The sequence below is a fragment of the Culex pipiens genome, chromosome 3, assembly GCF_016801865.2.
Source record: "Culex pipiens pallens isolate TS chromosome 3, TS_CPP_V2, whole genome shotgun sequence".
Lineage (NCBI taxonomy): Eukaryota > Metazoa > Arthropoda > Insecta > Diptera > Culicidae > Culex > Culex pipiens.
In genome coordinates, this window is record NC_068939.1 from 91,874,965 (window position 1) to 91,897,484 (window position 22,520).

Below are 22,520 nucleotides of genomic sequence, written 5' to 3' on the forward strand. Positions count from 1 at the left end.
TTGAGATTCTGTCAAGATTATTTTTTTTAACATCAGCAATCTGTGATTCACAACTACGTTGAAAATCTTTTGCTAAGCAACCAGAAGTCAACCTCTAGAATGTTTCATTCTAGCAAGCTCATTTTTCGTTTGGACCTTGAAGAGAGCAGTCGCAAAATTGAAGAACCCCAAAAAAAATTCCAGCCTTTTAGAAGAACATCCAGCAAGTTTTAACCAAGACCCATTAAAATGTGTGACCCGTGCTGTAGTCCCTGTGGCCCTTGTGGACCGGCCTGCGGTCCGTGTGGCCCTTGTGGACCAGCCTGCGGTCCATGTGGTCCGTGTGGCCCTTGCGGTCCCTGCGGTCCTTGTGTAAGTATTTCCGGTGTCATTTCTGGCCCATTTAGCTTGCCACTGTTGCATCAGCAAATTCTACTTCTGGACCACAGAACTACTCGGCCGGTCAGTTGGCCTGCATGCCCCAGTGCCCAACGGGTGGCCCAGCGCCGACCTGCGGACCCCGTTTCGTGACCGTCCAGCAACCACCCCGGCTCGTGGCACAGAAGAAGGTCATCAACTGCAGCCGGACCGTCATTGACAAGCACGTCCTGCCGCAAACCAAGGCCATTGTGGAACCCAAGTTGATCTACCAACCGAAGACCATCATCGAACCGTGCGTGATCTTCAAGCGGCGCGTCGTTCCGGAACCCAAGGTCATCTACTACAGCCGGGTTGTGCCCGATCCGAAGGTCGTCTGCTCGCAGCGGGTCATCGTGGAACCAAAGGAGTACTGCACCACGATGGTGTGCCAACCGAAGCCCCAGATCGTGCCCGTTCCGCCAGCCAAGGAATACTGCTGCATGTCCTCTGGGACGACCTTCTTCAACAACCCGTGTTGTCCACCCACGCCCGGTCCCATTTGCCCACCGAAAGCGTGCTGACCCCACGCAACAGTGACAAGCTAGAAGGTCAGTTTCAGAACATCCCCGAAAACCCCAATTTTCTAACGACCTTTTCCTCCTCTTCATTCCAGACCTGTAAGTGTCAATTCAAACCCAACCCAAACAATCCCTAACACCCTTTTTCAACAGACCCCCTCCGACGCATTCGGTCCGCCATCCGGAATCCCACCCCCCGGCCCAAGATCCCCAAAACCAACTGGTACTGCACCCCGCCGAACCGGTGCTGCCCGTCCGTTTGGCGACGTCAACCGTGCTGTTACAGGGCCCCTTGCCGAGCCCACTGCTACAACGTGGACCGCTATCTCAACTGTAAGTAGTGATGACCTTGACGGCCAGTTCCGGCAGCAAATTATTAATCATCCTTCCCGCCCAAACTGATAGATTGTCGCCGACCGATGCGTAGTCCCATGCTGAGCAACTACTGCTGCGGACCGTGCTGACGGGGAGAGATGACGAATGGCGTGCGCGGTGCTTGAAATTTGCTGGAAGCTAAATTTTATGATGTTAGTGTAGAATAAATGACTGTTTTTCTGGTTCAAAATCTGCTCTGCGGTGAGCTTTGGTGTGTATTTCCCTGTTGATGACAATGCGAGTTTGGGCTAATTGTATCTGTTCTGCGGCGTTTTTGATTAATGGTCCCACCTTTTGTCAAGTCATCGTTCTACTAAAATTTGCCTAATTAGATTAACGTAACAGATGGAAGTACCATGGGGTCATTCATAAACCACGTGGAAACTTTAGGGGGGAGGGGTTTGGCGATTGTCGAATGTCCGAATTCCGAATCAGCTTTTATCGGTATCCGGGATTCGAAGCACAACACTCATTTTAATTTTGGGTCAACCAAAAATTCAAAAAAAATATTTTTTGCAATTCCGTCGTGAAACTACTTACTTTTTCCTGTCATTCTTAAACGACGAAATAGCCTACTTTTCTGCACCAAAAATAACAGAATCGAATAGCAACACTTTTGCAACTTGTTGCATAAACTACTATTGCATGACCCAATGTCACCCCTGATGACGGTACATATGTAAAGTGACGTTGAAAATATTTGAAACTGGTAAAAAATATCGAAAATAAGAATTTTGAAATAATCATTGAATTGGAGCCAAACATTTCAAAAGGGCACAAAACTTTTGTAAACAATAGTGTATCCCTTTCACTCAAATGACAGTTTGCATAAGGTGTGAGGGGGATACACTCTTGTTTACAAAAGTTTTGTGCCCTAATGAAATGGAAAGCACGAATTTATTAAATATATAGATTACCTTAATGTTTACTATATCTCTACAAAAATCTGAAAGTGTTGATCCTTAGGCAAACTATTTTGATATCATTGCAAATTATCGTTAAACAAATTTGAGGTTTGTTGAAAAAACTATATACCGGGGTGAATTTGATTTTTTTTAAGTATTATTTAACCGGCAAATTATTTTTCATAAATTCTATGTTTAAAACATGTACTGATCTGGATCACAAAATGTCCATGCAAGTCTTTAAAAAAATCAATGGAGCTTCAAAAAATAGTTTCTTTGTAAATTGTTTATTTAAAAACCGGTGTGACTTTGATAATTACTGTGTGGCTTGAAAAAAGTTAATATTTGTCTAGCTAGTTAACCTTTTATTAAATAAAAGTTAATTTGAGGTATTCCATGTAAACTTTGACCAAAATTAGTTTGAAAAATCAGAGGGCAACACATTTTTTTTCAAAAAGCTTAAAAATGTCAATGAATATTAAAGTGTAAATAGCTGGTATCATTTGAAAATGCATTCCCCTGCGCTTAGAATTATTTTCTGCATGTTTGGGTTTATTGAAAAATCTTTTGATTTTTTGAAAATTTTAAATGTACAGTACCGCAATAACATTAATTTTTGCTAAAATGATTGCAAAACAACTGAACTTGTGTAAAATGCATTTTAAAAACACGTTTTTTCATTCAAATGTTGATACAATGGCCTGTAATTTTAATTTTCATATTTTTTGCCCTCCCCACCCCCCCCCCCCCCCCCTCGACCACGGCTAGAGCCGAGGTACAAAAACTTTGAATCATATTTGTATCAGCCTTATATCACTTTTTTCAAAATAATACTAAGTAGTTAGGAAGCAAAAGAAATCTCAAATTAATTATAATAATAGCCACTCAAATCTTTCTGATATGTGGTTCTGAGTCCCTTGTTAATCTTTATTGCAGTGAAGGATTCTAATTAATAAAGGAAAAAACCAAGCAGAATAAATAAACAAGTCTTATCATTTTGAATAAAAACATATATTCAAAAGAATGAAATCATATATTACAATTCAATCATACATTTCATTAACTAAAACTAATGCTTCAGTTACATCCGCATCCGCAGCATCGACTGTACAACGCACGCACACACCGAAATTTGAGTCCTGTTTTAATGGACAAACAAAACATTAGTTCAAATGTATGAAAATTATACAGTCAAACATTACCTCGCCAAGCCAACCGATAGTTATATATATTTTAATCCCAGGTCCAAGCAGTGGTCATGCTCTCATCTTTTCACGATCTGTAAATTACACCAAATTGTGTTGGTTTTTTTTAAAGATTTTTTTTATAAGTTACCTACATAATTTTTCCCAGGTTTCTCCAAATTCATCCACAGTCAAATCGAAAACTGCCAAACTTCAGTAACGCCAGTAACAAGGAACCTCTCATGAAAATAAAAACAAGAACATAAACGATTAATCAAGAACAGAAAACACTAAACGCAAACAGTAAAACCAATAAAAATACGCAACAGCAACGCAAAGCGCACACGTCATGCCGCAAAGCAGAAAAAGTATCAAACTGACAAATTTTGAATGCTCCGATCGAAGCAACCATGGCAAATCAGCCGAACCTGAATTTTGACAAGAGCCTGAAATGTCAAATTTAGAATGAAATGCTACCGAAAAACTTAAATTTTGGGAAACGGTTTCAATTTGGGCCGGTGGTTCTGGGTTCGAAATAGGTGATTCCGGTTCCGGATCCGTATCGAAACCGGCATCCGGCGAATCCGGCATCGGAATCACCACCGCCGGAATCAACGTCACGGCTTCGTCACCCAGAAACCACCCCATTGAATCTGAAAAGAGAAAACAATTTTGCTCCGCAGACGGTTCCACAATCGGTGGAACCGCCGCGGTATGTTCTAAAGATTCATTTAGGTAATTGTCAATTTTCGATGGTTCCGGAACCGGATCCACCGAAGAGTCAGAATTTTCCAAAGTGTCAAGAGAAAAGTATTTTTGTTCCGACTCTGGTGGATCCGGCTCCGGAACCACCTCGTCGCGTCCGTCATAGTCAGTCGGTTTTGTTACCATCTGCCACGGGGTCTCATTGGCCACACTCCGGTCGCCTATGCCAACTTCCGCAGTGGCCTTCCGCCCATGTCGGCGGGATTCCCTTCCCCCAACGCAACATCCCAAGCAGGAACCCATGCGGACCTGAAAGGGAAAAAAGGGCGAGTGCGGAGAAAATAATATGTAGGTCTGTTCTCACCAAACGCCAGGAACGGTTTGAGCTGATCAGCAGCGAGACTTGACCTTTATAACTTCGCGTTTGTTATTTGGCGGTTACCATGGGTGCCATAGTTACGGCTCGTCCCTGGTGATCGTTGTTTGGTCTTCATTGGTGTTTTGGCAGCCTCCTGCGTTTTGTGATGAGTGTCGAGGAGGGAAAAAAAACTGACAAATTTGAATTTTCAGCAAACTGTCTGGGACTTTTTTTCTGAGATGATTCTAAACTGACTTTCTAGCTTGTCACTATTGCGTGGGATCAGCATGCTTTCGGAGGACAAATGGGACCGGGCGTGGGGGGACAACACGGGTTGTTGAAGAAGGTCTTCCCAGAGGACATGCAGCAGTATTCTTTGGCTGGAGGAATGGGCACGATCTGGGGCTTCGGTTGGCACACCATCGTGGTTCCACGATGACCCGCTGTGAGCAGACGACCTTGGGGTCGGGCACGACCCGGCTGTAGTAGATAACCTTTGGTTCCAAACGACCCATCGCTTGAAGATTACGCAAGGTTCGATGATGGACTTTAACTCGATGACGGTCCGGCTGCAGTTGATGACCTTCTTCTGGGCCACGAGCCGGGGCGGTCGCTGGACGGTCACGAAGCGGGGTCCACAGGTCGGCGCTGGGCCAATCTTTGGGCACTGGGGCAAGTGGGCCAATTGACCGGCCGAGTAGTTCTGTGGTCCGGAAGTAGAATTTGCTGATGCAACAGTGACAAGCTAAATGGGCCAGAAATGACACCGGAAATACGGTCCACAAGGACCGCAGGCCGGTTCACAAGGGCCACAGGGTCAAACATTTTGATGGATCTTGGTTAAAACTTGCTGGATGTTCTTCTAAAAGGTTGGAACTTTTTTTGGGGTTCTCAATTTTGCGATTGCTCTCTTCAAGGTCCAAACGAAAAATGAGCTTGCTAGAATGAAACATTCTAGAGGTTGACTTCTAGTTGCCTAGCAAGAGATTTTCAATAAAGCTTTGAATCACAGATTGCTGATGTTGAAAATTTTTGTTAAATCTTGACAGAATCACAACAAATATGAATTCAATATCGAGATTTTTGAGGAAATATTCCGTTGGTCCACCCGTTTCCATTTATCAAGTAAGTTAAAACATTTCTTGCAAGATCAAAATCATACAACTGATGCAACTTCATCAGAATCTTTATGCCACCAAGCCAGCCGCCCGGAACCGTCCCAAAACGGAAAACTTCAAATCCTACGAGTCCCTTGGCAAGATAAAGCAACCAATTTGGCGGGAACAACTCCCCACCGAAAGGGGCCTCGGTCCGATCGCGGACGACTGTCCCAAAGAGAGCACCTACAAGAACCCGGAATACTTCTCCTATCACAATTACACCTTCTACAACCTGGCGATGGCCATGCAGTGTATGTACCAGCCCCAGCCGAGTGCCCTGGAGGATCGAGACCTGGCCGAGCAGACCACCAAGAGTTGCTACGTCGTGGAGGTAAAGCCGTGGGACGATGGAACGGGAAAGAAGAACCCGCCACCGAGGTGTGTGGAGGGCGATTGTAAGGAGGACTCTAACGAGGGCAAGGATGATGGCGATGCTCGGGATGAGAAGTCAGTTTTCCAAAAAGCTAAGATTGAAGAAAAGCCGAAAAATTGAAAAATCCTATGAAATTCATTTGGTTAGCAACAAATTATATTTGGTAAATTAAAATAATCTCTTAAAAGACCAGATTTGCAAAACAAAATTAGTTTGACCTCATTTCAGTTGTCTCGCCCACCGAACAAGATGTGTTACAAAATGGAACAAATATAAAAGGAATCCTCTCAAACCGCTCAGACTAAATATGTTTCGTCACTTTCCATGCAACCATCGACCATAAAAAACGATAGATTTATTGACAAAGTGTCGAGTTCACTAACCGACTGCAGCAACTCCATCGGAATCCATACATTTAGATTGAAATTCATATTTATAAATCAGCCCTTTTTCGTGCTCGTCCACTTTTGTCACGGCCAGCCCCGAAACTCGTCCACCAAATCAACCATCTTCGGAATTGACTGCGGCACGCACCAAAACTGGGATGGTCAATAAAATCGATCTTAAAAACGCTGCCGATGACAGCTTTGCTTCAAGGTACCGAGTACACTCAATAGAAATTAAATCAGGTTTTTTATCTGAACTTTCTCTAAAAAAATTTTTAAATAAAAAACAATGTTTCAAGAAAGGCTACTTTTCATCGATTAATAATTCTCAGCATGATTGACCAATTAATTCCAAAACATATAACCTGCCAAAATTTTGAATTCTTCGTGCAACTGATCATATCTGCCATCGCCAGCATAGTAAATTCCTTACTTTTTCCCTTCCCAAGTGACCAACCAACCCACCCTGGGACGATGTGATCGCCTCGGGCATTGTTGACTTTGCATTAACCGTGCAAATATTTAGCCAGAGCACTCTGCCCACCACCACCTCGCCCTGTAGAAAATAGTCAGCAACATATTTCAGACGCGTCTTTTCACTGTTTCGCCTTGGTCGGCTGTCCCGACTGTCCGGGAGCTTCCTTCCTGGCCGTTATGATTTTCCCGGAGCTGGGACCTTCAAACAAACAGCGCCAAAAGAGAATCACGGTAGTGAGAGCTCCCTGATCCGATTAAAGTGTGTTGTTGGTGGCGGCGAGGTTTGCCATGTTTTCCATGTCTAATAGAAAATAGAAGGCGTCGTAAAATAATAAGTGGGTGTTTATAAAAATAAAGACGACTATAACTGTGATTCACAGTGGTACGGGGAAAGCAGCGTTGACTTTCATCGAATCGTATCGTCTGCAAAGCATTTTTTTCTTGAGAGACTTTTTATTGAAAGTCCTGACTCTATGCAGGTAGACACAATAACATGAAATTTTCTCAGAATTTGACCTTATACAGTGGACTCTCTGGCTGTCGATCTTCTCGATATCAATATTGCTCCAGCTGTCAATAAATTTTTCAGTCCCTTCAAATAGATTGCTTTGATTTTCCGTTCTATAATTTGATAACTCCCGCTCTCGACGGTCCCTTCAATATCGACAACGAGAGAGTCCACTGTATCTTACCTTGACTACATTTTTCTCATTTTAGGCACTATACAAACATACAGAATAAACCACTACAACAGTTTAATAGTCATAACAACTAACCTTAAAAAAACTCTATATATATTAGAGTGTAACAAAAATTACTTTTTGGCGGGCATTCAAGGGTTTGTTCCGGTGGGCATACTAAACCCAAATCCAAAATATGAGCTTGATTGGACGATACAGGAGCTGGCGCTCTGCCCTTTAATTTTAAATGGGATTTAGCACGTAAAAAAAGATTTTTTCAAAAATGTCACTTTTTGAGGCATTTTGGCCAATGAAGCGTTTATTTTCAACTTCATTGGCGTGTAGGCCAGATCCTTGCGAATCTTTTGGTATATATAACATTGAAATTTGGAACACCCTGGGGTTCGATACAGACCTTCAAAATTACAGACAGACCTTCAAAATATGCGTCGCGCCTCGCGACGCCCTAGACGCCATTTGATTTTGCCGGAGCCGATTTTTCGAAAAAAAAATGCCAAACTTTGAAGGTCTGTACCGAGCACCAGGGTGCTCCAAATTTCAATGTTATATATACCAAAAGATGCTCAAGGATCTGGCCTACACGCCAATGAAGTTGAAAATAAACGCTTCATTGGCCAAAATGCCTCAAAAAGTGACATTTTTGAAAAAATCTTTTTTTACGTGCTAAATCCCATTTAAAATTAAAGGGCGGAGCGCCAGCTCCTGTTACGTCCAATCAAGCTCAAATTTTGGATTTGGGCTTAGTATGCCCACCGGAACAAACCCTTGAATGCCCGCCAAAAAGTCATTTTTGTTACATCCTATAATAATATATATACAAAATTTCGACGGTTTTGTTCGAACGCAAATCGTTTCAATACGGATCGTCGGATCGAGGTGCTCTTTGTTGCGTTGGGTACGTATAAGCCCAAGGAAGGTTCTTACGCCAAAAAGTTACAAATTTGGCCACTCTGGAACCGATTTCGGAAGATCTGCAGATTGTATGGGAATAGCTGCGTAAAATCAAATTTTGATCACAGGATGCTGAATAAGCAAACAAGCAAGATACGTCAGAAAATCAAAAAAGGGCAGGACGAAGTTTGCCGGGAAAAGCTTGTTATACATAAAAATAAAGAGTCTGTACCTTAAAAACGGATTTGGTGTTTTCTACATGTTTTTTTTTCTGATATTTTTAAGGGGACATCAAATGCCAACTTTTTAGAAATTTCCTGAACGGGAAAAAAATCTTTGACCGAGTTATAAATTTTTGAATCAATACTTGATCAATACTGTTTTATCATAAAATCTAAATATTGGTCGCAACAATTTTTCAACTGCATTTTTCGATGTAAAATCGAATTTGCAATCAAAAAGTACTTTAATGAAATTTTTATAAAGTGCACCGTTTTCGCGTTATACGCATTTTTGGGTAACTTTTTGAAAACAGTCGCAGATAGTAATTTACCCACCTTTGAAAAAATATATTTTTAAAATGCTGAGTAAATTTTGTATATTTTGCTTTTTTGAACTTTGTTGAAACAACCCTTAGTTTCCGAGATAAAGCCATGCAAAGATTAAAAAACAGGAAAGTTTATGTTTTCGAAGTCTCACCCAAACAACCCATTATTTTTTAATGTAGATATTTCAGCAACTAACAGTCCGATTTTCAATGCTAAAATGTAAATCATTCGTGAGATTTTACAAACTTTTCCAAATCAATGTTTTCAAAAAAAATCAAATCAAATTATTCGCTCTACAGCATTGCCTTGGCGTTCTCGATTACGAGATTCCTACTCGATTTGCAAACCTCTTTTTACACCTTAGCTTCCATCCACCCTGGGATTCGAACTGACGACCTTTGGATTGTTAGTCAAACTGCCTACAAGCGACTCCACCGAGACAAGACCCAGGGAGACGACTCCTACACCTGGACTGAGCTAACGACCTAACCTTTTTAGGCTAGTCCGGGGCCAACATTTACTTCCCGTCCGACGGAAGGCGTGGTCAGACAAATCTCGTCTCGAAAAATGCCACCGGGACCGTCTAAGATCGAACCCAGACCGACTGGGTGAGAGGCAATCACGCTTACCCCTACACCACGGTCCCCGGTGGTATATTTTCAATTTATTTTAAATAAAGACTAATATTTCAAAAGATTTAACATTCAATATTACGCCCTTTTAAAATGTTAGCATTAATTTGAAAAAAATGAATATACAGTATGTAAAAAAAGTATTTACACCCCTTGGGCACTATGCACATTTTGTGATAAAACATGTAAAAAATTTAAAGTTTGACAGGAACCTAGTACTACGTTTTGTTCAAAAACTCATGCCAAACATTTTGCTACAAAAAGCTCATGAAAAGATGATTTCTATAAAAAGTTATATAACAAATACTATTACGAAAATAAAAAAGGTGCCAAAAAAGTATGTACACCTTTCGAAAAATTAACATAAATAATGTTATTTGTTGACAAATCACCATAAATCCAGTCTCCCAACTCCAAATAGGCATCCTTGACTGATTTAAAAAAGAATTTGGATTGAATATAAAGTTTACTAACTACTTAGTATAAAAGTTTATATAACTCTGGAAATTCTATATAAAACTTATCTAAACTTAATTTTGCAAACTTTTAATTCAACTAAATGTCAATATATTACCATATAATTGCTAAATAAACATTTTGGAGTGGGTATAACACCGTTTTGGGGGTATTTGTATCGATAGAATAGATTTTTCGTTGGAATTTCGTACCAACCCGGAATTACGTCGTAGGAAAATCCGCCGGCATCCGAACCGGTCCACGATTTACAAGTCAACCTATGTGGAATCGGAAAGGGCATAAAATTTCCGATCTTTTGATACCCAAACATCTAGGTTTTCTTTAAAACCTACGTTTTTAAATACCTGGGCAAAAAGTAAGTTTGATCCACGAGAACAAAAATTACGAAATTCCATACATTTTTGGCAGGTTGCTCAAACGAAACCATAACAACGTTTTTGCTTAGGTATTTAAAAACGTAGGTTTTAAAGAAAACCTAGATGTTTGGGTATCAAAAGATCGGAAATTTTATGCCCTTTCCGATTCCACATAGGTTGACTTGTGAATCGTGGACCGGTTCGGATGCTGGCGGATTTTCCTACGACGTAATTCCGGGTTGGTACGAAATTCCATCGAAAAATCTATTCTATCGATACAAATACCCCCAAAACGGTGTTATACCCACTCCAAAATGTTTATTTAGCAATTATATGGTAATATATTGACATTTAGTTGAATTAAAAGTTTGCAAAATTAAGTTTAGATAAGTTTTATATAGAATTTCCAGAGTTATATAAACTTTTATACTAAGTAGTTAGTTAACTTTATATTCAATCCAAATTCTTTTTTTAATCAGTCAAGGACGCCTATTTGGAGTTGGGAGACTGGATTTATGGTGATTTGTCAACAAATAACATTATTTATGTTAATTTTTCGAAAGGTGTACAAACTTTTTTTGCACCTTTTTTATTTTCGTAATAGTATTTGTTATATAACTTTTTATAGAAATCATCTTTTCATGAGCTTTTTGTAGCAAAATGTTTGGCATGAGTTTCTGAACAAAACGTAGTACTGGGTTCCTGTCAAACTTTAAATTTTTTACATGTTTCATCACAAAATGTGCATAGTGCCCAAGGGGTGTAAATACTTTTTTTACCTACTGTATATTGTTTTCGAAAAGATCGGAAAATTTCACAAATATTTCATATTTTAACATTAAACTTTGCCGAATACCCAAATCAATCAAAAAATTCAAAAAAAAGAAAAAGGTAAAGATTTTTGAATTTTCATACATAATTTTTGTTTGGACAGCTGCCAAATTTATATGGAAAAATATATGGACAAACTAATGATGCAAAACGGCTTATTTTTCACACAACTATAAAAAAAAAGTTGGAACGATGTTTTTGATCGCAGAAATTACAGATTTGATCAAATTGAGTTCTGCAAAGTTCTAGGATCATCTAGACATCCTAACAAATCACTAGAAAAAAGAATCGTCCCGATTGCTTGAGTTATGCCCGAGAACCAGCGAGTTGAATTTACCGTTCCAACTTTTTTGAAGGCTTGGGAGTTTGAATGTTAATTTAAAAACGTTTCTTAATCCACCATTAGGTGGGTGGAGCCTTCCTCACATTTACAAAGTAATAATGAAAATAAGTTTATGAAAAATATATATACCTGATACAGACTTTTCCAGAAAACATGCAGACTCTCATTTGAAGCAATGTGGCAACCGGGCGTTTCGCATCTGGCGCGACTCTCGCACGTAAACAAAAAGACCCGACCTTTTGAGGTTATGCAAAAAATCACCCTTTTTTGTAGATACAAAAATCTTTTTCTTAGCATAACTTTTTAAATACTTTACTAAACAGAATAAAATTTAATAGGGTCTTAGGGGACCCCAAAACGAACAGAATAAGGCGGATCCGGCCAAAATCGGTTCAGCCAGTTCTGAGATAATCGTGTGGAAAAAAATCATGTCTACACACATCCCCACAGACATTTGCTCAGAATTTGATTCTGAGTCGATAGGTATACGTGAAGGTATATCTAGGAGGTGTATTTAAGAAGTTCAATTTTCGAGTGATTTTATAGCCTTGCCTCAGTGAGGTGAGGAAGGCAAAATAGTAGTTTATGCAACAAGTTGCAAAAAGAGGATTTTTTCAGCACGAGTCGTACATTTATCCAACGAGGTTCACCGAGTTGGATAAATACGACGAGTGTTGAAAAAATCAAGTTTTGCAACGAGTTCCATACAATATTTTTTGCAATTCCGAAAAACACCCATTGAGTAAAATTTTAAGTAAAATTTTCATGTATTTTTCCAATAAATCGTTTAAATAAAAAAAAATGTTGAAAAGTTTTACTTTTCGAAACAAGTGCTGAAATGTTCAACTTTTCAGCACTCATTTCAGTGCTGAAAAGTAGAACTTTTCAGCATTTATTTTGAAAAGTGTTGCTATTCGATTCTGTTATTTTTGGTAGAAAAAAGTAGGCCGTTTCATTTCTTCAGAAGGACAGGAAAAGTTGACAGTTTCACAGCGGAATTGCAAAAATCATTTTTCAATACTTCATCACCGTCATTTTCGCCGCCATCCTGTATTGTTCGATTATTCGATTTTACAATCTACTATAATATCGTTATATCATGTCTGATCAGTATTTTTTCCATCGTTTTATAGTGGATTTTTAAATGGTATAAAAGTGTTGAATTAACTAATTGTACTAAGAATCAGAAAAAAAGAAACATTTATAAATATTCGTAAAATTCAATGCATGCAAATTTATTTCAAATAGACTTTTAATTTAACTGCAGAATTTCAACAGTCATGTGAAAAGAATCATGCGTATTGATCAACAAACGAATATGTTTCAATCAGTTACTGCGTTACTGGATCATTATCGCTCATAACTTATTGATTCCGTAATGATCTGGCCGTAATTTTTCGCCCATAAATAGGTATTTGCCAGGTGATTAAACTTTTATCCTTCCAGCACATATAGCTGGAAAAAAAAACAGTTTGACCACCCACACTGAACTCATGCCCGCCATCAAATAAGATATAAAAACTGAATGCAGAGGCAACATATTGATTGGCAGTTCAATGCTGTTAAATACGATTGAACCAAAAAAGAGCGAAAAAAAACATATTTATTTTGAAAACATATAAATCTGGCACCAAATGGTACCGGCTTGACTGGTGCATCTTTTGGCTTGCACTCGAAACTGGAATTTTACTTTCATAATGAAATTTTGTAGAAATTAAAATAATGGCGTTTAATTTGATTGTATAACTTTGTTAAAATTAAAACTTAGTCTAAATAATCAAAACCATACTTAGTTTTTTTTTTTTTCAAAAATACGGATTCATATTCGAGTGCAAATCCGTTCCAAATTTTCCCGCCAGAGGAGCCAAGTGGACCGAAAAGAGTTCAGATTTGCGAGCAAATGTGTTTTTAATATGCGATTTATTACCCATGGCAACAAGGGCTTCTCGAGCGCCAACAGCCGGTGGAATGGTCATTGTGAAAAAGCTGGCCGTTGTTGCATGGAGGAGAGACCACGTGCAACAAGGCTCCTGGTTTTGAATCGGAGAGCGTTTAGCTGGTGGGAATTAGGGAAACGAAATGAAGTTAGTATCACTAGCATGATGCAGTACCGTGCATGTTGTTTGAAGGGTTTTATACGTGTTGTTAGTTTTAGCTATTTTACACAGAAAACGTTGAAAATTTAAATTATCATGCAAGCTTAACCCTCTACTGCCCAACCTTTTTTTTTCATTTTTTTTATTTATCCCGTGTTTAGGAGATTATTTTGAGCAACTTTTGATGTACGATAAACTTTACATCTCTTGTTTTATATTTTTGTTGTTTTATTATTATTATTTTGATTAACATTTATCTTGTTAAGTTTGTGTTTATTTTTGGTAGTATTTGGCCTTTTTTACCACCTCAATTCATTACATTTGGAATCTAATTTTTTAATGTTTTTACAGTCACTTTTTCAATTTTTTGCTTGTTTTTCACATTTACTGCTATAGAATGGCACCATTATCATTTAAATTGTAAAAAATGCGTAGAGGCATTTTCCGGGACACTACAAAAATTACTGCATACTTTTTTTACCTAACATATAGGAAATGTTATTAAAAAATGCAGCTAAAGTTGACCCCTTAAAAATACATTTTTAGAAACATTTGCAAAGTCGAATAAAACAAGTCAAACTTCCAACCCTAAAATTTTCTAAAGTTTGAAGAGTTCTTCTTCCAATTTCCAATGCTTTTTAACGATCAAATATTGGCTGAAAATTGATTTATGGCGATTTTTTAGATCGAAACCCGTCTACATGCGGGATCGGGTTGAAGAGGGTTAACTTAAAGTGGCAGTGCAGAGGTTTTTGGTCACTCAACAAATTCAATTCAATTGTTGTTAGTAAATTCAACTGACGTGCTGCAGTCTATTTTTCAAATATTAATTGCATATATTTTTATCAGAACATGCTTTTGGACTGCTTTTGGACTAGTAGGGGAGAGTGGGGGAACTTGATCCCCGGGTACACTTGATCCCAAGCCTGTATCTCGTCAGCATGTGGGTAAAACAATTAGCTTAGTTCTAGAAAGTTGTGCGAAATCGACTATAACTCATTGTAGAAAACAAAGAAAAAAATTAAAAAAATGTTTAGATTGAGTTACACACATTTTTTCTAAAAAGTGCTGCAAATAACTCTCAAGAGATCTTTTTTCTTTGTTTTGATAAGTATAGAAAACACTCGAAAATTATTCAAAAAAATATTTTTTATACCTGAATTGTTTGATAAACATATCAACTCCAAAACCCTTACGCATTTGACGTTGAATTTATCGTCATACTATTTTTACAATCAATTGTTTAAAAAAGTGCGTTTAGGGAGACTTGATCCCTGCATTTTTACAGTCACTGGAATCAGCTTCAAGATTAAATAATTGGGCTGGGTTTTTGTACATAGTTTCCTTTAGTATAGTTGTACATAACTTACTGCAGTTTGAACCATTTTTCAAAAGTTTTGTAAAGAAAAATTACCAGCTTTTGTAAACATGCTCAATTTTGGTCTAAAAAAGAAAATTTAGGTTTTTAAATATATTGCATGCTAAACTTGTTATATTTTGAACACAAACGTACAGGTTTAATGTGAAATTGCTGTAACTTATAGAAAATTTAAAGTTTGGATGAATAAGAAACATTTTGCTTAAGATTTCTTCAAAATGTTGAAAGGGGGATCAAATTACCCCCAATGTTTTGAAAATGCCGGTTTAGAATATTTTTTTAAACGTTTGGCATGATTCGAAGAGATGATTATCAGCCAAACATAGTTGAATGTTTAAGCTTTCAATTCATGCAAAAAGTTCATAGTTTTGTGAGAAATTGACAGAGTTATGTGATCAGAACAATTTCACACACAAAAAATTGCTGCCATTACATATAAAGGCTATAATTTATTTTTTCCTTATAAGGCCAATGCATTTGACGTTTTTGTCAAATAATTCAGAACACTTGTACAATGTATTGTAAACAATTCAGAATATATTGAATAACTGTTATCTTTGCATTTATAATTGCATTTCTAATCAAATATGGCACTTTTAAGCTATTTACAAATTTTGATTTTCGAAACCACAGAACGGAAAAAGATGCGAAACTTTAAAGGAGAAAAATCATAAATTCATTTTTTTTATTCCAAAATTTCAATGGAAACAGGCGTGAAGGAAAAAATACTGGCTTAAATCTTTATAAATGGCTCTGTGTAAAGTACCGTATGGATGACGTTTTTTTTTTGCTGATTTTAGTACTTGAATTAAATGCTCGATGAACATCTTGTTATAAAAATTGCACTTTGTTAGCTGTTAACCCATAAAATTTTATCAAAATCAAGGAAAAATCAAGGAAAATCGTAAAAACAAAGATTCTGCTCTAGGCGGAAACGCGTTAATTTTTTGTTTTAAAATTTGAGTTCTCAAATTGCAGATTTTAAACTTAGTGTTATGCAAGTTAAGAAACAACTGAAGAAATTTGCCTCAATTTCGGAAACATCATAGCTCTTCTTGTCGCCTCATAAACTCCTATTTAACAAATCTCGCCACATCTCACCCAAGTGCTTATAGATATCATAATCTAGTCGGAAGACAACGGACTTAGGACGTGCTCTTGCGACCATTCCACCGGCCGTACAAATCCTTGCTCCCGCATGTTTTATCCATTTTATTCTGCAAACCCCTTTTTCTCTGGCCAGCACTGAACATTCACACCCAGGAAATTATGGGCAAACATTTCACATTACGTGACTGAAAAGTTGGCCCTTTGTGATGTCTGGACAAGATTTTCGGGGTTTTTGTGTTCGGTCTGATCTGATTCACAATCTTTCCCTAAAATAACTGCAGACGTGTCAATTTAGTGCAACATTCGACCGCACGCCATCTATCGTCGTCGGAGGGACACAAAGAAAAGTTTCGTTTTTGGAAAATAGACTAGACAAATAAAGTACCTCCGCACGTCAGTTCCAAGAGAAAGGAAATTCGAGCTCGTAAAGAAGCAAAACTTCAATAATTGTCTTCTGGTCGGGGCGGGTCATCTCGTGTGTCTGTTGGCTTCATGGCTGGCAATGTGCGCATTCGAATTCGATTGTTTGTGGACGGAATAATTTTCCGGTCAGTTGGGTTTATCGATTGTTTGGCATTTATTCCGGAGCACGCGAGCGAGCTGCGGTTTTGGTCAGTGTCCGTCTGCACATCTTAAACTGCTGGGAATGGCAAATGGCTTCTTCTGGACTGGTTTACTAGCTTAGTGCTTGCAATAAATTGGCATATTAACTACTTTTTGGAATGTAGTCCCCAGACACGAGAGTAATGCTAAGCATGTTGAATGTCTTGATAAGTTTTTAGTTTTTAGTTTTTAGTTTTTAGTTTTTAGTTTTTAGTTTTTAGTTTTTAGTTTTTAGTTTTTAGTTTTTAGTTTTTAGTTTTTAGTTTTTAGTTTTTAGTTTTTAGTTTTTAGTTTTTAGTTTTTAGTTTTTAGTTTTTAGTTTTTAGTTTTTAGTTTTTAGTTTTTAGTTTTTAGTTTTTAGTTTTTAGTTTTTAGTTTTTAGTTTTTAGTTTTTAGTTTTTAGTTTTTAGTTTTTAGTTTTTATTTTTTAGTTTTTAGTTTTTTAGTTTTTAGTTTTTAGTTTTTAGTTTTTAGTTTTTAGTTTTTAGTTTTTAGTTTTTAGTTTTTAGTTTTTAGTTTTTAGTTTTTAGTTTTTAGTTTTTAGTTTTTAGTTTTTAGTTTTTAGTTTTTAGTTTTTAGTTTTTAGTTTTTAGTTTTTAGTTTTTAGTTTTTAGTTTTTAGTTTTTAGTTTTTAGTTTTTAGTTTTTAGTTTTTAGTTTTTAGTTTTTAGTTTTTAGTTTTTAGTTTTTTAGTTTTTAGTTTTTAGTTTTTAGTTTTTAGTTTTTAGTTTTTAGTTTTTAGTTTTTAGTTTTTAGTTTTTAGTTTTTAGTTTTTAGTTTTTAGTTTTTAGTTTTTAGTTTTTAGTTTTTAGTTTTTAGTTTTTAGTTTTTAGTTTTTAGTTTTTAGTTTTTTTAGTTTTTATTTTTTAGTTTTTAGTTTTTAGTTTTTAGTTTTTAGTTTTTAGTTTTTAGTTTTTAGTTTTTAGTTTTTAGTTTTTAGTTTTTAGTTTTTAGTTTTTAGTTTGTAGTTTTTAGTTTTTAGTTTTTAGTTTTTAGTTTTTAGTTTTTAGTTTTTAGTTTTTAGTTTTTAGTTTTTAGTTTTTAGTTTTTAGTTTTTAGTTTTTAGTTTTTAGTTTTTAGTTTTTAGTTTTTAGTTTTTAGTTTTTAGTTTTTAGTTTTTAGTTTTTAGTTTTTAGTTTTTAGTTTTTTAGTTTTTAGTTTTTAGTTTTTAGTTTTTAGTTTTTAGTTTTTAGTTTTTAGTTTTTTTAGTTTTTAGTTTTTAGTTTTTAGTTTTTAGTTTTTAGTTTTTAGTTTTTAGTTTTTAGTTTTTAGTTTTTAGTTTTTAGTTTTTAGTTTTTAGTTTTTAGTTTTTAGTTTTTAGTTTTTAGTTTTTAGTTTTTAGTTTTTAGTTTTTAGTTTTTAGTTTTTAGTTTTTAGTTTTTAGTTTTTAGTTTTTAGTTTTTAGTTTTTAGTTTTTAGTTTTTAGTTTTTAGTTTTTAGTTTTTAGTTTTTAGTTTTTAGTTTTTAGTTTTTAGTTTTTAGTTTTTAGTTTTTAGTTTTTAGTTTTTAGTTTTTAGTTTTTAGTTTTTAGTTTTTAGTTTTTAGTTTTTAGTTTTTAGTTTTTAGTTTTTAGTTTTTAGTTTTTAGTTTTTAGTTTTTAGTTTTTAGTTTTTAGTTTTTTGTTTTTAGTTTTTAGTTTTTAGTTTTTTGTTTTTTGTTTTTAGTTTTTAGTTTTTAGTTTTTAGTTTTTAGTTTTTAGTTTTTTGTTTTTAGTTTTTAGTTTTTAGTTTTTAGTTTTTAGTTTTTAGTTTTTTGTTTTTAGTTTTTAGTTTTTAGTTTTTAGTTTTTAGTTTTTAGTTTTTAGTTTTTAGTTTTTAGTTTTTAGTTTTTAGTTTTTAGTTTTTAGTTTTTAGTTTTTAGTTTTTAGTTTTTAGTTTTTAGTTTTTAGTTTTTAGTTTTTAGTTTTTAGTTTTTAGTTTTTAGTTTTTAGTTTTTAGTTTTTAGTTTTTAGTTTTTAGTTTTTAGTTTTTAGTTTTTTGTTTTTAGTTTTTAGTTTTTAGTTTTTAGTTTTTAGTTTTTAGTTTTTAGTTTTTAGTTTTTAGTTTTTAGTTTTTAGTTTTTAGTTTTTAGTTTTTAGTTTTTAGTTTTTAGTTTTTAGTTTTTAGTTTTTAGTTTTTAGTTTTTAGTTTTTAGTTTTTAGTTTTTAGTTTTTAGTTTTTAGTTTTTAGTTTTTAGTTTTTAGTTTTTAGTTTTTAGTTTTTAAGTTTTAGGTTGAAAATGCTAAGGGGACGTATTTGATTATTTTGAATTCCATCAGCATAAGTGAGATGAACTTGTTATTTTGTTGATTTACAAAGATTAGATAGTTCTATGTAGACATTTTTCTAGCCACTTTCTAACCAGAAATGCAATCAAAGCTTGAGGAACATGCGTCTTGTCAACAAAATTTGGTACAAACACATATTATGAGTTTCACATATTGATGCTTATCCGTCTTACAGAGACAGATATCAAATTTAAATTACAGCTGACTTTGCGTTTCCCAATCTTCCAGTTAAGCTTTCCAAAAGTCGAAGAAAAGTGTATTTGAACAGCAAAGTTTATTGAAAATCAAAAGTACATGACGGTAGCAAAATTGCATTCTTACATCGAGGCAAAAAAAAACTGTTTGCGGAAATTCTTCACGGCTTCGATGCAATCTTCTCGCCCACCCTGCAGAGGGCCGGATACTTTCGGTTGCACTTCAGTTGGCAGCGGGAACACGGCTTACCTTTTACGTAAATCGGCTGGTCCACGATGTTGATGAAGGAATAATTGCACACCAGGTAGTAATGGATGGCCCGGTCGGAGAAACGAACCATGACACAGCCCATCTTCCACGTCCTGTCGCTAACGAGCTGCGTAAAGTGGCCAATGTCGGGGCTGAAACGGGGAGGTCGTTATTGCCCACCCCCAGGAAATGCAAAATGGCGCCCGCAAACCCTTTGTATTTCGCCGGAAAACGGTCAATAATCGCCTGATTTGCGTCTTTGTGCTCGGCGAACCAGCCCCGCACGAATTCCTGCAGCATCTGATTAACTCGAACCGAGCGCCAACGGCCAAACAGCGACTTCATGGCCAAATTCTGGCCGGCCCACCGGAACTGGACCGTACTGCGACACTTGTCATGCTCGAACCGGCACAACCGAGCGTTACACCCGGCCACAAACTGCAACTGGCCGTCCCAGGTTAGGGTAGGCATGCGACTTGCCGGAGAGTACCCCCGAAGGTCTCCGCTGGCCACCTGGGCGCGGAGTCGGTTGTGTTCGTGCAGCAGAACCCGTTTCATGGAGTTTCGCATGGGAATCACTTTCGGTTTCTTGCCGGAACAGGATGGGCCAAATTTGAGGGGGGCATTGCATGCGATGTGAGTCGTTCCACGCGAGCAAAGGTCCTTTCGGCAGTAATCGGTGGCTGGGGTGCTCAGCAGGACCAACGAGACGCAGAGTACTGGGGAGGAAAGAGGCTAGACTATGATACTGTTATGATCCGTAACAATGCATGTTTCGTAAATATTTACAAACGAAGGCTCCAACTGACGCAAACATTTTTAAAACATCCTATTCATTTTGCATCTCAGTTTGCTGAGGTCTTATTTTCTATATTTTCTGTTTTTATTTTTTTAATATTTACAGTCAAGACTCGATTATCCGAAACCTCGATTATCCGAAGTTTCGATTATCCGAAGTTCGATTATCCGAAGTTCGATTATCCGAAGGTTTGTATGGGACTTCGGATAATCGAATCACGAATGTTTTCGTATTTTTTCATATTCTTGTTTTTAACGTAAAATTTAAGATCTACGACCCCACTTTAGTCAAATTAGAGTTGTTGATTGCCCATTAAAAAATAAAATGCATTTTTCAATATTGCATCACCGCCATTTTAGCCGCCATCTTGGATTTGAAAATTCTAAATCATTTTATCCGAAGTGAAATTTTTCCGAGGCCTTCGGATAATCGAATCTGGACTGTATCATAATTGTTATTTAAAACGCAGTCATTTGGTTGGTATCGTGCTATCTTTTCGCATTATGTGCAGCTTTCGATTTTAACAGATCCCAAAACTCGATATTAATCCTGAGATATTCAACAAAACCGTAAAACGCCGTGCAGTGTTCACCCTAGATCAATAGAAAAAGGGGCAAAACACGTCAAAAATCTTAAAATTTCTGTAACTAAGGCAAAACTCAAACAAATTTCAAAATTCAAAAAGCATACGAAAGGACTCAAAAAATGCATCAAAATGAAAAGTGGAGCATCATGAATTTAGTTATATGGGAAAATTGATAATGATAAAAATCCAATTAGCAACACATTATTTGGGTCCCTTTTAGGGTACCAAACAACGTTCCAAAATTTGGGAGCGATTGTTAAGCCCGCTATTAGCGCAAAGCGAATGAAATTTGTACGGAAATTACTATGGGGAAACTTGCACTTTCAGATTTTTTTTATTTACAAAATTAATGATCTGTTATTTTATGAGACTAACACCACAGAAGTATAGCCCTGGATGTCCTGAACAGCTCTCCCGAAGAAAGTTTGGTGCTAAAATGCGTCATGAAAAAGATACAGAGTTTTCAAAAGTAGTGTATTGAAATAATCAGTGAAACTCAAATATTCTGCCAATATTGCCAATGGAACCATGAAATACAAAACAAACATGATTGTTCTTATATTTTGATGAACCTTACTTAAAATCGATGTGAAGAAATGTTCAGAAGACATTATTTAGTTAAGTTGCACCCCAAATCCTCAAATATATTATAGTTTTCGAAAGATTCCGCTTGACTTGGCAGTGTTGGCAAAAAGTATGATTTTTACCGAGTATTTCGTAATGTCTCTCTTGAACGCTCTGTAACTTTTGTTAGAAGAAATTTGGCACCATACTGTCACTCTGTGATACTGTCTTCGGGAGAGTTGTTCAGGACATCCAGGGCTTAACTTCTAGGGTGTTAGTTTCATAAAATAATAGAATTTGAATTTTGTTAATTAAAAAATGAGGAAATGCAAGTTTCCCCATAGTAATTTCCAAACAAATTTTATTCGCTTTGCGCCAATCGTGGGCTCAACTAATCGCTCCCAAATTTAGAAAGGTTGTTTGGGACCCTAAATCGAATTAAAAAAATGTGTTGCTGAAAAAATCAATTTTCGATTCCACCCTTTTGCGTCTCTCCGCCAACTCACACAGCAGTTGCCCCGACCCCTCTTCGATTTGCGTGAAACTTTGTCCTAAGGTGTAACTTTTGTCCGTGATCACGAATCCGGAGGGGCGGTACGACCCCTTCTGTTTGTGAACATGCGAAACAAGACATGTTTTCCAAACTTTGTAGCCTGAATAGGTGATGAGATGGAAATTTGGTGCCAAAGGGACTTTTATGTAAAAATGGACGTCCAATTTGATGGTTTGCTCAAAAATTCCGAAAAAAAACAATTTTTCCTTTGAAAACAACACTAAAAATGTATTTGAAACGCTGCCAAGATGAAAAAACTTTTTTTTAATTTTAAGTACCCTACCAAATCGGGCGTCCAATTTTACATAAAAGTCCCTTTGACACCAAATTTTCATCTCATCACCTTTTCAGGCTACAAATTTTTGCAAAACATGTATTTTTTTCGCATGTTCAAAAATGGAACGGGTCGTACCCTTGGATTCATGATCAGGGTGAAAAGTTACCCTTCATGTGCTATCAAACATGATTAGGGTCAAAAGTTACCCTTCATTTCGTGTGTTGGT

The 22,520-nt window shown here is 36.4% G+C and overlaps 3 protein-coding genes and 1 pseudogene across 6 annotated transcripts; 2 read left to right on the top strand and 2 right to left on the bottom strand.

Annotated features, from left to right (window-relative positions):
• Nucleotides 1-107: 107 nt before the first annotated feature.
• Nucleotides 108-947, top strand: LOC120420047 (keratin-associated protein 16-1-like). Its single transcript, XM_039582955.2, has 2 exons — nt 108-351; nt 429-947. Exons 1-2 carry the CDS (start codon nt 229-231, stop codon nt 918-920), a joined length of 615 nt encoding a protein of 204 aa, XP_039438889.1. The 5' UTR covers nt 108-228; the 3' UTR covers nt 921-947.
• Nucleotides 948-3,398: 2,451 nt separating this feature from the next.
• LOC120420055 (uncharacterized) lies at nt 3,399-5,269 on the bottom strand (annotated as a pseudogene).
• On the top strand, nt 4,739-6,394 carry LOC120420043 (uncharacterized). Of its 4 annotated transcripts, none has more exons than XM_039582948.2 (3): nt 4,739-5,313; nt 5,494-5,569; nt 5,627-6,394. In XM_039582948.2, exons 2-3 carry the CDS (start codon nt 5,507-5,509, stop codon nt 6,095-6,097), a joined length of 534 nt encoding a protein of 177 aa, XP_039438882.1. In that variant the 5' UTR covers nt 4,739-5,313; nt 5,494-5,506; the 3' UTR covers nt 6,098-6,394. The 4 variants fall into 4 exon arrangements, with proteins under 4 accessions (XP_039438882.1, XP_039438881.1, XP_039438883.1 ...); XM_039582947.2 differs by lacking the exon at nt 4,739-5,313 and having other exon boundaries at nt 5,401-5,569; nt 5,627-6,140; nt 6,206-6,393; XM_039582949.2 differs by lacking the exon at nt 4,739-5,313 and having other exon boundaries at nt 5,401-5,569; nt 5,627-6,119; nt 6,190-6,393.
• Nucleotides 6,395-19,312: 12,918 nt separating this feature from the next.
• On the bottom strand, nt 19,313-20,408 carry LOC120420051 (antigen 5 like allergen Cul n 1-like). The gene is made up of 3 exons (XM_039582963.2): nt 20,305-20,408; nt 19,727-20,255; nt 19,313-19,667 (listed from the first exon to the last, which is right to left on the bottom strand). Exons 2-3 carry the CDS (start codon nt 20,083-20,085, stop codon nt 19,427-19,429), a joined length of 600 nt encoding a protein of 199 aa, XP_039438897.1. The 5' UTR covers nt 20,086-20,255; nt 20,305-20,408; the 3' UTR covers nt 19,313-19,426.
• Nucleotides 20,409-22,520: the final 2,112 nt, after the last annotated feature.

Bases quoted from the DNA above. Each gene is read 5' to 3' on its own strand.
- LOC120420047 (XM_039582955.2), top strand. From the start codon at position 229: ATGTGTGACCCGTGCTGTAGTCCCTGTGGCCCTTGTGGACCGGCCTGC. The intron at 352-428 runs GTAAGTATTTCC...TCTGGACCACAG, and splicing joins GCGGTCCCTGCGGTCCTTGT to AACTACTCGGCCGGTCAGTT.
- LOC120420051 (XM_039582963.2), bottom strand. From the start codon at position 20,085: ATGCGAAACTCCATGAAACGGGTTCTGCTGCACGAACACAACCGACTC. The intron at 19,668-19,726 runs GTTTGCGGGCGC...TCCCCGTTTCAG, and splicing joins TTTCCGGCGAAATACAAAGG to CCCCGACATTGGCCACTTTA.
- LOC120420043 (XM_039582948.2), top strand. From the start codon at position 5,507: ATGAATTCAATATCGAGATTTTTGAGGAAATATTCCGTTGGTCCACCC. The intron at 5,570-5,626 runs GTAAGTTAAAAC...CAACTTCATCAG, and splicing joins CACCCGTTTCCATTTATCAA to AATCTTTATGCCACCAAGCC.